The 13,599-nt window shown below is 41.9% G+C and overlaps 1 protein-coding gene across 2 annotated transcripts in view; it reads left to right on the top strand.

The window, feature by feature from the left end:
- The window catches only part of ADARB2 (adenosine deaminase RNA specific B2 (inactive)), a 323,206-nt gene that overhangs the window by 266,006 nt on the left and 43,601 nt on the right, over positions 1–13,599 (top strand). For both annotated transcript variants that reach the window (XM_075082413.1, XM_075082412.1), the window contains one exon: positions 7,583–7,751. In XM_075082413.1, coding sequence (XP_074938514.1) covers positions 7,583–7,751 — 169 coding nt within the window. The remainder of the gene's footprint in view (positions 1–7,582; positions 7,752–13,599) is intronic.

Here is a 13,599-nt window from a genome sequence, read left to right as displayed (position 1 = left end):
GATGTCAGGAAAATAAATCCCTGTACAACTCCAGCATTTCAAAGACTACGTTCTATTTATACCCCTAAATATCTTTAACCTCACGGCTAGCAACTTCTTTATTCCTAATTTTTGCTCGTTGTTTACTTGCCCTTTTTTCAGACTTCCGCTATTATGTTTCATAAGTCTTTAACACGCTTCTTCCTTCCTAGTTTTTTAGTCAGATACTTCTTTGCATCAGCCGCTCCCATCTACCTCAGGGTTGCTCCTCGGGACACCCAGTTGCGAGCTATGGGATACAGCCAAGGTGCTCACTGAAGTCCCAGGCTCCCGTTTGTCACTAAAATGATCACAATCACCACCATTGGTACAGCAGAAAATGAAGTGAAGAAAATGAGCTGCAGCAGAGTCTTTATGGCTGGCAGATAAATGTAAACTGTTAATAACTATATGCATACTGTTAATCATGCCTGCTGTGCATAATTCTTCTCTTATGGGTACATATTCATTTTTTTTGATTCATGAGTGTGGTTTTGTTCTCCACGCAGAGCTGGGGACAGCAGAGCTCCCCTGCGTCAGGAGTGCATACTCTACATTCCAGCTGATGGGCAGGGTACACCATGCCACACACACCAGTCCCTTGATCCATAGCTCCCTCCTCACACATGCATCTTCATTTTACTCCTCTTGAAACCTCAGCAAAGAGGGATTTGTAGATGCATCACCAAGTTATGGGCCAAATGGAGGGAGCACAGGCTGACGGACCTGGGTAAGAACATCCATCACTTCTAACCACAGACCTACCCCTGTGCAAGCATTAACAGGGACAACTGTTTCAGCTCCTTTTCAGAGAAACGTGTCCTTTTCCTGCTTTTCTTCAGGTAAGAGATGGGGAGAAGAGCTCTTTGCCTCTTTTGCAGAAGTATTTTGAGTGCGACATTGCCTACACAAGGGCAGCGAGCACAGCCTGCAGCCTGGCATTGCAGTCCCCTGCAGGGCTCTGCACTGGCTCAGGGACCTGCCTTGGGGCAGTGGGGTGCAGGACTGTGCCCACAGCATATCCCCACAGGCAGCTTTTCCAGCATCACTGCCTTTTCATGTCTTGACTACCTCTTATTATAAAATTAAAGCCATTCTAAGGACATGGTAGAGCTGCCAGGGAAGAAGATAACAGAAAATAATGCGGGACTTGTCAGTGTTATGTAGCATCAAGAAATTTTCCTTCCCTAAACAAACCTGAAATGGAAACCTGAACTTATTCAGCTACGAGTAGAGGGTATTAAAAAAAAACAAACCCAAACTCCTCTGTGATCAGAGCTCTAGCCTTGAAAATTATTCCAAATACACTTTTTTGCTGATAACAATAGACAATGCTTTTGACTGATTTGTTAAAAAAGGTAAAGAAAGAGCATAAAATTATTGCTTATCAGAGAGAGAAGCAGCACCATTTAAAATTACATGAAATTGTACCCCATGAATTATTCACAAGGGCTGATGTTACACTATCATTATTTCTGGCTTTCCTTTTTACTGCATAGGATTTGTGTCAGTTGCCTCCAACCCAATAAAAAAGGTGGGTTTTTTTAATTAATCAAACCCAATTTTTGTGATTATTTTTTCTAATTTAAAATGAATATATTCCAAGCAGTGAGTTGTCTTCACGGTGTCAGGTTGAAAAAGAAGATATATTTCATTACCGCTAGCAGGGTCTAAAACATGCAGCGAAATAGACGTTTGCATACTGACTGGTGTTTCTCTACGTGTTGTGCCAGCTGCTGAGAAGCCAAAGTGTGATCCCAGTTGTATGCTGGCATTAGCAGTTGCAAACTCCATCCTGTTCAATATGAATTAAACCTACTGAATTTCAGAGAAGTTCTCTGATATTCAGTCGGTATGATTCAGATTTCATGTCAGCAAACGCAGTTTTCTGATTGCGCGTAACAGTCAACACCTCTTGCAATTACTTAGTGATTTTGATTTTCTTTTTCCAACACATAAATATGCAGGGCTACAAATTCTGTATTATGGAAGGCCTTAATGATCACAGCACACTAGAAGTGAGAGTAACTCTATTAAAGTCAGTAGAAACATTGATTAGACTAGCCAAAACTCTCTGGTTTTATTGGTAGAGCAGTGTCTCAAAGCAGATGGGTGTAGACAGTTTGCATTTATGGCCATGACTGCTTTAAAAGCACAGCTCATAACTGTAGTCCATAAGATGCCAGCCAGTTCTCCACGTCCAACTTATTTGCTGAGCAAACTTTTATATCTTTCTTGCTTACTGTCTCTTCTGTCAGCATCTTTCTGAATAATTTCTGTTGCAAGTTTTGTGGCAGCAAGACTGAGGTTTTGAGAGATCATGTAGGGAAGACAGTATTGTTTGTTTTATGTGTGTAATAGCCCAGCTCAAGGCAATACGACCATCCATGAATATATTAACATTAATACGGTTATCCTTAATTGTTGTGGGGAAAAAACTGAAAAAATTACGTCAAAAAGTTTAAAAAACAGGAAAAAAATATAAAAGGCACCAGAATTGTTCTGCTAGGCATCTTATGATTTGGGGTGTTTTGATTTGCACATAGTATTTGGTTACTTACAATAAGAGAAATCTTCCCACAAGCAGCCATCTACAGTGTAGAAAGCTGTACTTCTGCTGGCTGTCTACAGGTCTTCAGAGTTCATGAAGAGAAGCTGGTGATATTGAGGTGTAATTCAGACTATCCAAAAGCAAATAGCTAAAAGAGGCCAGATGAGTCACCTCCCAGGGACGTTCCTCTCCATTGACTATAAAGAGAGCCTACAACAATTAGCTCAGCTACAGACATCTCAACTCTAGTTATCCAGAATAGCTGAAATGAATCCCACCGCTGGTGTCACCAAACTGAAAATGGCTCATAATAAAACCCATTTTCTTTTCAATGGCTCAGCTATGACGTGAAAGTCTGGACTTTCCCTGATGCGCAAAAAAATGAACATTAGTGGGGTTGAGGTCCCCCCTGCCTGGCTGTGAGAGGAGACCCTGCCTGCTGGACCCAGGTGGGGGGGGCTCAGGCTTTCAGAGGAGCACGAGAAAGGTTCGTTACCTCACCAGATCATTAGACTGAATCTGTGATCAAAAACAGTGAGTCATTTATGGGTACATCTTTGTTTCATAATGCAAATAATTAATTGGCAGAATTACTGAAAATAAAACATGGTGAATTCCCTTCCTGCTCTCCCGGCTGTCCCCATCACGTCAACACAGCATTAGCCAGGACCCAGCTGGTATGCTGACACAGCTCCCCAGTTTCCTTTCCCCTGCTCCATTTCCTTTTCAAATTGAAAACTATTAGGAGTCTTTAGGCAAATAATAGAAACCTAATGCAGGTACCTGTTATAAATCGTTCACTAGTTACTTTTAACCTAATGCCTCCTCAAACATTACTTCACAGAAGGCAGCGAGGGAAAGAAATGCCTCATGAACTATGACAATCAGTGGGTCAGGAGTTAAGGTCATAATAATGTAGCTCATTTCTTCTTGTTTGTCAAATGGCCTGAACACAGATAGATCCCTGGGTCTTTCATCTGAGATTGTCTCAGTAAGAACATGGGTCTTGCCAAAAGCAATCCTCATCTAGGGTCATACCCTGCGGTACACCCCTAAGCAGGGAAGGCGGCGTACGGCTGACGGTGCCAGGTTAGGGCTAGTTTAGGAATTTGACACACCCAGTGCTGTAGCTTTCCTAGGCACAACTTGATGATGTGATCAGTCTAGATCTGCCACACATCTGAGGTTAAATTAATCAATGTTTAGGAGGTAGCTTGACATTCATAAATAGAACTCACGTGAGAAATTGGAAGTATTCTGCAGGCAAAATAAAGCAGGAAGTAAGCATTAATTACAAGAGTTAGTAATGGCTGTTTTTATGCAAAATATACAAATGTACAGAAGTGCCTATTAATTCTGAATCACTGCTCAAGTATCTAGGTTCAAGAGTTGGAAATGCTGCCTGAAATGTCAATGTGATCAGTCAATGTTAAAATTTGCCTTCGTCAAGTAGGCATCATATGTCTTATTCTCAGAGAGAAATTCCTCCTGTGTTCACTGGAAATAATATCAAGCAGTTCACAGGGGATAAGCCTCCAACTCTATCTATGTACAAAACAAGGCATGCAAGAGGACAATCTGTTAGCATATATGCTCCTGAACACATCGGGCAACTGTCAGGTTGCTGGAAGTATTTCTCATCATGCTGGGTGCCCTCACATGCAGCAGTGAATGGTGCTGCATTGGTCACAGATCACTTTCCCCGTTTGGCTCCCCAGTGAGGTGTAAATATTTCAGAGCTAATGCATAAGTCATGTACACCTGTGTTTCTGAGTGCTATAGTAGTGAGACATAACTCTTGGGTATTTCTGAGCACGGAGGAACATGGATTATTTTCTGTCATTGCAAATGGAAAACACATAGAGGCTTTTAATGTTTAACGCGCAGACCGGTTCTGCAAATTCTTGGAAACCATTGCCTCCAGCCCCGGGCAACATCTAAGTGATGTTCTGCAAACACATACAGCTTGCCAGGACTGGCAGGTGCCCCAGGCTCTGTCCACATGTGACTACCTACTGGAGCCTCATATCACTGAAAGCCAACATATGGAGTTAATTCACCCAAAAATGATCACCCCAAGCACACTTGCTGTTACTGTATGAGTGGACATTGTGATAGCAAACATCATCAGAGGTGTTCATATTATTGCTGTATCGATAGGTGCTGGGTGCCTTTGTGTTTAATTTCACAATACATCCAGACCTTACAGAAAATCCTGGGTGCATTCATTATCTGACACTCATGCTACAAAAGAGAAAGAGTTAAGCTTACTTATGGATAAAATGTTTGAAATAATAAAAGGCATCACACCATGTGCTGGACTGATTGGGGGGCGTGAGTAAGGTACAGCTGCTGGAGAGCAGGACGGCTTCCCCACATGCTTTGCTCTGTGTTTGCAGAGCCTGGTGCTTTGACTATAAGGTGAAAGGGTAGATGAGGAGGCACATTAGCGGTATGCTAATACTGAGAGAAGGAAGCAGGCAGTCTCACTGGCCTGAGGAGTATTGATGGAGGTCCTCAGGTGCAGGATGGAAGGCGGAGAGGCTCATGGGTTTCTGAATGAGGGAATTGCCTCTTGCTGATGTACTTCTGCTGAGCTGAGGAGAATAAGACTCTGTGTACATTGGTAAATAAATAAAATAGAACTTTAAAATAGCTGATTCTTATCATGAACCTTCAAACCAAGGAAAATACTATATACTGTTGAGGAAAGTGTACACCACTTTTTGAGAAGCTGAGTGGGACTCAAACACCTCTGTTGCAGGCAGCACCTCATGAAATGTCTGGTGTTAGTCAATGTGAAGGACACAGGTAGCTAGATGTACATGTGCCTGATCTGGGAGACCTATTACTTTTCTCATGAAAGCAGTGACCTGAAATCAAAGTGACATCAAAGCAATTCTAATGTACAGAGTATAAATAACTTTATTTGTAGAGGAGGACCCATTTGTCCACCTCAACTTTTTATCAGCTAATAAAACAGGAATAAGTGCAAACACTTTGTAATTGCATTTCTCCACTGCATTCTCCCATGTGCTCCTATCTTCACCTCTTGGGTTTTCTAAGTTGCCAGCTCTCTATTTAAAAAAAAAAATACTCATAAGCACTCTGTTAGGGCCACATTTCTAGTAATAAATAGAGATTAAACTTCTGGCACAGGCATACAGTGATTTGTACTTTGTCACTAGTACCTAGAACAACTTCTGTCTGAAACTGTCACAACTGGGGGTCAGGTGTGATTAACCAAAATTTTCACAATTATACCTCTGCTACAAATGTCACAATGTTGCAATGCCACAATATTACTTAACTTTTGGGGCCACTGATTTAGCTATCATATTGATATAGGCATGAGATAATTTTGGTATCCTTTGCTATTATATACATTAAGCGTAGCAACAGTGCTATAACATGTCATCCACCACTAGCCCCAGCGGTGTGGAGATTACGAAGTATTATTGGTCCTATTTATAAACCGGGACATCACTGGCAGCACCAGCCCTTTACGTTTAAAATTGGCTTTCCTTCTCCATTCAGCTGTGTTCTCATATCACACCAATGGATCTTATGAGAGAACATGGCCCCAAGCATGGTCCTTCCAACTCAGAAAATCTCTGCAATTTCTCGTTTTTTCTGCCACTTAGTAGGCTTCATCATAAGAAAAATGTAATATTGCTGACTCTATAAAATAACTCCTAAAGCTTCTTTATGAATTATCATAGGATCATAGAAACAGCATCACCATGGCCCAAGGTGAGATTGTTTCCACTCCCCCTATGGGTACTTGCAGCCTCAGGCCTGCCTTAGTCATAGACTTGTCAGACTTTAGGGGCTTGATTCAGTTACTTAAACACAGGCATCCGTTTCCACTGAGTCACCTTATGGATGTCCATGTGAGACACATGAGGAGGGTGCAGAACCTCCTGGCTACCCCCACCTCCCCAGAGCAGCAACCAGAGGTTAGGCAGGATGCCAAGGCCATCTCAGGTGGCACTGCATGGGCACAACTATGGCAACCTCAGCAGTCTGACTTGCTATATTGTGCATGTGTTTGTCTACACACAGTCATATACAGCTGTCAAACACAGTCCAACACTCTTAGGCTACTTTGTCACATCTAAAGGAAGCACCTGTCAGCCAGAAAAATCCTTTTTCCCAAGAGCTGGTGTCTGTTCTTTGGTATTCAGAGAGATGTATCCTGAAATGTGCTGTTCAACAGGTTATTTCAGTTTGGGCTCGGTTCATTCTCAACTGTTCTTTGAAATTGTCCACAGGGTTGAATGAGCTACATTTTAGAGCAAAACCCTGTTGAAGTCTGTAAGCATTTTGTCACTGACTCAAAAGAAAACAGGATTTAATCCTAGAAAGTGTCTATGGACCAAGAAAGGCATGTCTTTCAACTGCCATCACCATTGCCTGGAGAGGAAATGGAGAAACAAAGCTGGTCTCAGTGATGAATTCTCTGCCCTTGGGACCACAGTGGAAGAGGCACCAATGTAGCTGCTCTTGGAGAAACAAAAAGGAAGCTGGACTGAAAGTCAGATCTGTTTGTTCTCTGAGATTTTTAAAGACCAACACCAAAAGTGTTACTTGCATTTTATTTAGTACTTATAGTGCAACAGCAATGAAACCTAACATTAGAGGGAGTGTGTGCTCCCACCAGAAAATATCGTCAACAGCTCATAAAAACCTGGTCATTTATCAGCACTGCAGGAGATCTTTATTACCTCCCTACAGCATGTGCTCTCCTATGATGTAGTTACTGATTTAACAAGTAAACTTCATGGCAAGCTTTTATCTTGGAATTAGCAGCAAGACTGAAATAAAGCTCTTATTATTCTAATAACACAGAGATGTGAGATTCCTGCATATTCTAAAGGCCATATCATCACCTTTGCAAGCATCCCATTAGGGCTGTCTAGGCTGTCACATCAAAGCTGTGAGATCTTTAACAATTATGATATCATACTCACCCCCAGCAATTTCACAGCCCTTTTGTTTTTCTTCCTACAGGTTTGGACATCAGGCAAGCTCAGGTTATTGTGCTGTCATCAGGTACCAAATGTATAAATGGGGAATACATTAACGACCAAGGGCTTGCGGTCAACGACTGCCATGCAGAAATTGTGGCAAGAAGGGCATTTGTTCACTTCCTCTACTCACAGCTGGAGCTACACTTAAGGTAACTGAATTCTGTTGATGCTTGGGGAATGTTATATGGCTTTCAGTGGAACAGATCCATCATCCAGACATTTGAACTATTTGTTTCATGTTGTTTTTTCTAAGCTTTGGCTGATGAAGAACCAATACACTGCACTGAAAAAAATGAGAGAGTTAGTCTAGAGCGTCAGGTCATAAGCTCCTTCAGCTGATTTTCTTTCAGTAGCTATTAGATATGACTCATAAAGTTGGGTTTTATGAAGCCTGATGATTTTGTACAAATCTTTACGTGCAGGCTTATTAGCATCATTCACTAGCCAGAGACTGGAAGGGGGTCATTTTGCTCACTGCAGACACTTTCCTTTCTTCCTTGCTGCTGATGAAATATCTCTAGGAAGTGATTTATTGATCATTAATGCCTTCATTGACTCACTAGGGAACCAATGAGTGTTAACAGTACAGTAAACTTTGTGTCAAAGTGCAAGATGCTATCACTCACTCCTTTATGACGGTTTAAAATGTTATAGCATGTAGAGTCATTACAGAGGAATTATTGTTCCTGTTTTCAGCCAAACCCACCTTGTTACCATTTAAATGGTCAATAGGTTATACACAGCCTGGAAGCTGGTAACAAGTCGGGTACCGCAGAGGTCCATCCTGGGGCCCCACTAATCACGACTGCCAACAATCTGGAAAAGGCTATGTAGTGCTTGCTTATAAGCTTTGCAGAGGACACCAAATTGTAGTGAGGACCAGTTGATGTGCTTGAGGACTGGGCTGCCATCTGTACAGGCTGGAGGACTGGGCCAGCAGGAACTTTGGCAGAAAACTCAACAAGAACAAACAGAAAGTCCCGCACAAAGGAGGAAAGAATCACCTGCAACAACACAGGCTGGAGCCTTACTGGCCAGGGAGCAGGGATGCTGAAAAGGGACAGGGTTTGTAAGCAAACAGCAAGCTGAATGTGAGACAGCAGTATGGCTGACAGCAAAGAAGGTCAACAGGATCCTCAGCTGTTTGAAGAGTCAGCTAAAGGATTTGATCATCCCCCGCTACTCAGCACTCAGACAACATCTACAATACCATGTGCAGTTTTGGGTCCCCCAATTCAGGAAGGACATCAGCCATCTGAAGCAGGCTCAGCAGAGGTCACCTGGATGCTCAGGGGCTGGAGTACTTGGCCTGTGTGGAGCAGCTGAGGGAGCTGGGCCTGGTCAGCCTGGAGATGGGATGGTGGACCCAGCAGAACATATGTCAACAATACAATGGAGCTGGCATCTTTACCAAGGTGAAGAAGAAGACAGACAACAGGCACATACTGAAACAAGAGAAGCTTAGTCTGAATATTAGGACAAACTGTCCCCATGGGAATAGGCAAGCAGTGGAACAGGTCACCCTGCAGGGTTGTACAATCTCCCTCCTGAATCACAGGTTTTCAAAACCTGAGTGGACAAAAACCTGAGCAACCTGATAAACTGCTCTGAGCAGAAGGTTGGGCTAGAGACCTGAGGTCCTATCCAATCTGAATTATCCTATGGTCCTGTGAAAACTGAGAAGAAGTGAAGCTGAGGTGGAATTCATTATATGGGAGGAACCAAGGAGTGAAGCAAGGAAAGAAAACAAATAAAAATCCCTTATCTATAGGTCATTCTTCTGCCCTCCATTCTTGCTTGCATTTTCATGTGATTTTACCTGAAGGCCATTAACTTCAGTGCAAAAACTCCCTTCGATATCAGAAGGTTTTGCATCAGGTCACAGACACAGGATTAACCTGAGCAGGATTGCGTGTTCTTGTCAGCACCCAAGATACTGTTGCACTGAAGCAATGGTAATAAGAATAACGGTTATTTTCACTTCAGGCTGGGGTTGAAGGCAAGAGTATTGAGTAGATGAGCTGGGCTAACAAAAGGAGGCAAGAGCCTTGAAGGATTTAATAAAAAACAATATTCTCTCCATTTCAATCTGAATTGCTTTCAAGTTTACATTAAATTATTATGTTTTCAGCAGTGTAGCAACCCTAGTACCTGCTTTGCACTCCAGTCTCTTGAGAAACAAGTGCTACCAATGTATCTTAAACTATTATATTGATCCACCTCCCTCACATGTTCAGTCATATTATTATTTTATTTGGATCAATGTTAACAGTCTTTCGTTAAGAAAATCCTCAGTGCAGCACAAGCTCTGTTTGCAATAACTTCAAATCACTCTCTGTTCAGCCAAGAGCAGACACCACTGCTTCCCTGACCAGTACACATGATAAAAAGCTCAAACAAAGCTGTCAAGGCTAAACACCTTTGAAAGACAGAGCTGCAGATATTGTCAAATCAGATTTTACTTTCTTAAAGTCCACGGGGAAGCAAAACTGTGTGTTATAATATATTCTTCAGTTCTACCATTTATTGCTACACTCAGATTTATGCCATCATTGAGAACTTTGTCATATGGCAAGAAAATGGGGGTGCTCAAATGAAATAAAAAATGCATTTTCTGCACATTAAAGTCACGTTCACCCTTTTTTCTCTAAAAATAGAGAGATAACTCCCACTGGTAGAGAAATCACATGGTGCTACTGCATAGCTAAAAGGGCACTTTTTTAGGACAGACACTCAGCTTCACTGGGGCTCCTGCACACCAGCTCCTCAGGCTTGGAGGAAACACAAACGTGGTTTCTATGTTGTTATGCATTTGCATTAGCCTAGCCCAAATTAAAGTTCTTTTCCAGGTCAGGAATCTGTTGTACAAACTCATATATGAACTGAAACCAAAAAGATGGTTCCCTAACACAAAAAAAGAATGAAAGCATAGTTCTTGCCTCAAAAATCTTATATTTTCCATCCTTTCCTATGGAACAGGCAAGTTTATTCTGTGGAGAGTATTCCCTATTTTCCACATATCTTCCTCCCACCAAGTCCACCTGCTCAAATTGATCTCCACAGCTGGATTTCAAACTTCAAGAACCTCCAGCACAAGAATTATTTTCCTATATGATGTTGTCCTTGAAAAGGAATCACTTTTCCAGAATTTAAAAATACTGCCACTGAACTCATGAAGGCTTCAAACAGGTGGGACAAGCAGGTTGGAGAAAGCAAGAGTCAGGATTAATGCCCGGGAGAGGTGGATGCACTGAGTTGAATTTGCTTCTTGACACCTTGCTTGAGATGGCTGAAAGTTAGTAAGTCGAGTGTGCACTAGATCTCCAGGGCTCTTTTTATTGCCAGTGAAGAAAGATGGGCATCTCTGGAGTGGGACTCAGCAGACCTGTTCAAGTATCTATTGTGGGTGTGATGAATTGCCATGTACTGGGACAAATTTTTTTCCATTTCTATAAAGAGAACATAGGGTGACTCCTTTAGATATTTAAATAGTAGAAGAATCCCATCCACAAGCCAAAGTTATGCCAATATGTAAATTACTTTTTTTCCCTTCTCTTCATATTGCTAAACGTTAGAGGTGTGACTTTCCTGGCTTTTCTTGGGAAAGAGAGTTCCAGAATGGGTACTTTAGCCTCTCTAAGAAGCAAGAGTCACAAATACTTCAAAAGAAAACTTTCTTTCAACAATTCGTTGTCTAGAGCTTGGGTTAAATAAAAGCTAAAAGCACAACAAAAACCTGACATCTTCTAACCAGTCTGATTAAAACCCTTAGCCCTCCCAGCTTTAATTTTTATGGCAACCATAATCCTCCAGTTCTCAAGACTTTCACGAAAAAGATGAAAAGTAAGACATAAATTTTCTGATGTACAAAAGAAGCTCAAGAAAGACCTTTTGAGAAGCTTTTTCTAAGAATCATCATCAAAAAGTACACGGATACCATAGTCTGATTCTCTTGCAAAGATGGCAGTAAAATTCACATTGATTTCAGTGGGATTATTTATATCAACTGGCCAATAGGGAAGAAAAGAAAATCCAACTTTTCTTTTTTACATAAAAATAAAACTAATAGGCTATTATTAAAATAAATCAGCACCATAGCAGTCTTGCTGCTGTAGTGGCCCTGCAGGTGCCAGAAGGATGATTTTAACAGAAGCTAAGTTCTTCCAGCGAGTCAGATGTAAACCACTGTTTATTTTATACATAAAACTCAAGGAATAGTCTTCATCCAGTCCAGTTAAGTTTTTTCCAGGAAAACCAGCTGCTTGTTATACATCTACTGTTTCTTGCTTTTGTCCTACTAGCCTCTCAATGGACATAGCTCCTTCCCTTTTAAGTCTGCTGTTAGTTTCTCTAGGATGCCATGCTGTACCGTATAGTACTAGAAACTTCCCAGGTGTACGTTTACATGCTAGAAACAACTCCTCTGCATCTCTTTTAGAGTAAGGCCTCGTTTCAGCAAAATGCTTTGCATATATTAAACCATAAGTACATTCTTAAATCTTCTTGAAGTTAGCTCAAAACATATGCATGTTATGCTAAATAATGAACTTAAGCACAAGATTAGAATTTCGCGTATTCTTAAATGTTCCTCTTGAATCAGCCTCAAAGCCTAACTCTTCTGCAGAAATTCATAACAGGCAAAGTTTTAAGGACAAATTCTGTTCTTTCAGCTACTGCCAGCATGTAGAAGTTACTCTAATAATGACTGATATTTGTGGGCTTCTCTCTTCATTGCTTCGTATAGGTGTGTAAGGCTGTGCAAAGTGGCATTGCAGAGGACTGCTACTGCAAACTCATTCTCCCCAGGACAAGTCAAAAACAACTATCCTAGAGGGAAGGCAGGAGTGTACAGGGGCTGGGGTAGAAGTGACTTTACAGAAGTGTATCTCATGCTCCACTTGGCCCAGTTTTAAAAGGTCCTTGGATCTCCCTGAGGTCTGAAATCCCCAAGCTTCCCATGCACAAGACTCTCTGCAAAGCCACCGTAGATGATATTGCATCGCAAACTTTTTCATAACAGTAGTCTCAGAGTTTTGTTATTAAATCTATTAAGCCACTGTACAGGAATGAATTTTGTGTTTGAGTTCAGCTCCCAGAAAACCATCCCAAAGGCAGGTCAGGACCATATGTGATATGGAGGATCTCATCCTCCTGGAGGAAGAGTCAAGCTGCCTTGCCCTCCAGCCCTGCCATCTATTTTTAGAGCAACTGTCTATCACCCAACCCATCAGCTACACTGGTAGCAGACCCTTCTTGGTACTCAGGGAGAGGGAAGAGAGTAAGGTTAATCAGTGAAAAACAATAACCAGTAAAAACAGGACAGGTGCTGATTACTATGAACTCCTGAAATCCAGCCCAAAGACTGACTGCTCCAACCCTACATAGCAACTGTTTCTAAGTAATGCAAACTGCCCCCCACTCTAGTGAGGTTTAACATAATAACAGCAGGTATAAGGACTGCACAGCTTTGTATTCTCCCAGCTGATTTTGCAGTGAATTATTTAAAACTAACTGCAGTTGCTCTAAAGTCCAAGCAGCAGGACTTACAGGTATTTTATTATTTCAGATGTTTGTATCAGGGTGATAATATAATTAGTGCAGTTGGGAAATTCCACCACAGCCAGCAGAAAATGAAGAAGCTGCATGTGGCAGCCCCGGCTCAGCAGCTGATGTGGCTCCCTGTCCCTGACAGGCGAGCTAATGTGCCTGTAAATTCCTCCTGACAGCAAACGCATCCCGGCATCAAAAAATGACAAAACACCCAAACCATGGAAGAGTGACAGCCAAACAGCTTCAATAGCACAGAGGCTATACCAGGAGAAAACAAGCAGAGGCAGCTTGGACTAAAGCCACCAAGGACTTGCTCCGAGGCTGAGTAGAAAGCACCCCTGTTTACACTGACAGGAGGCAGAGAAAGCAGCAGAAATCGCCTTGGTTAATGGGCTGTCCTACAGTGAATTAAATGGGTAGGATTCTGCCTTATTAAGAGCCTCCTAG

The sequence above is a fragment of the Phalacrocorax aristotelis genome, chromosome 2 (genome assembly GCF_949628215.1).
Source record: "Phalacrocorax aristotelis chromosome 2, bGulAri2.1, whole genome shotgun sequence".
In the NCBI taxonomy this organism is placed as follows: Eukaryota; Metazoa; Chordata; class Aves; order Suliformes; family Phalacrocoracidae; genus Phalacrocorax; species Phalacrocorax aristotelis.
This window is presented reverse-complemented; position numbering and strand designations above follow the sequence as displayed.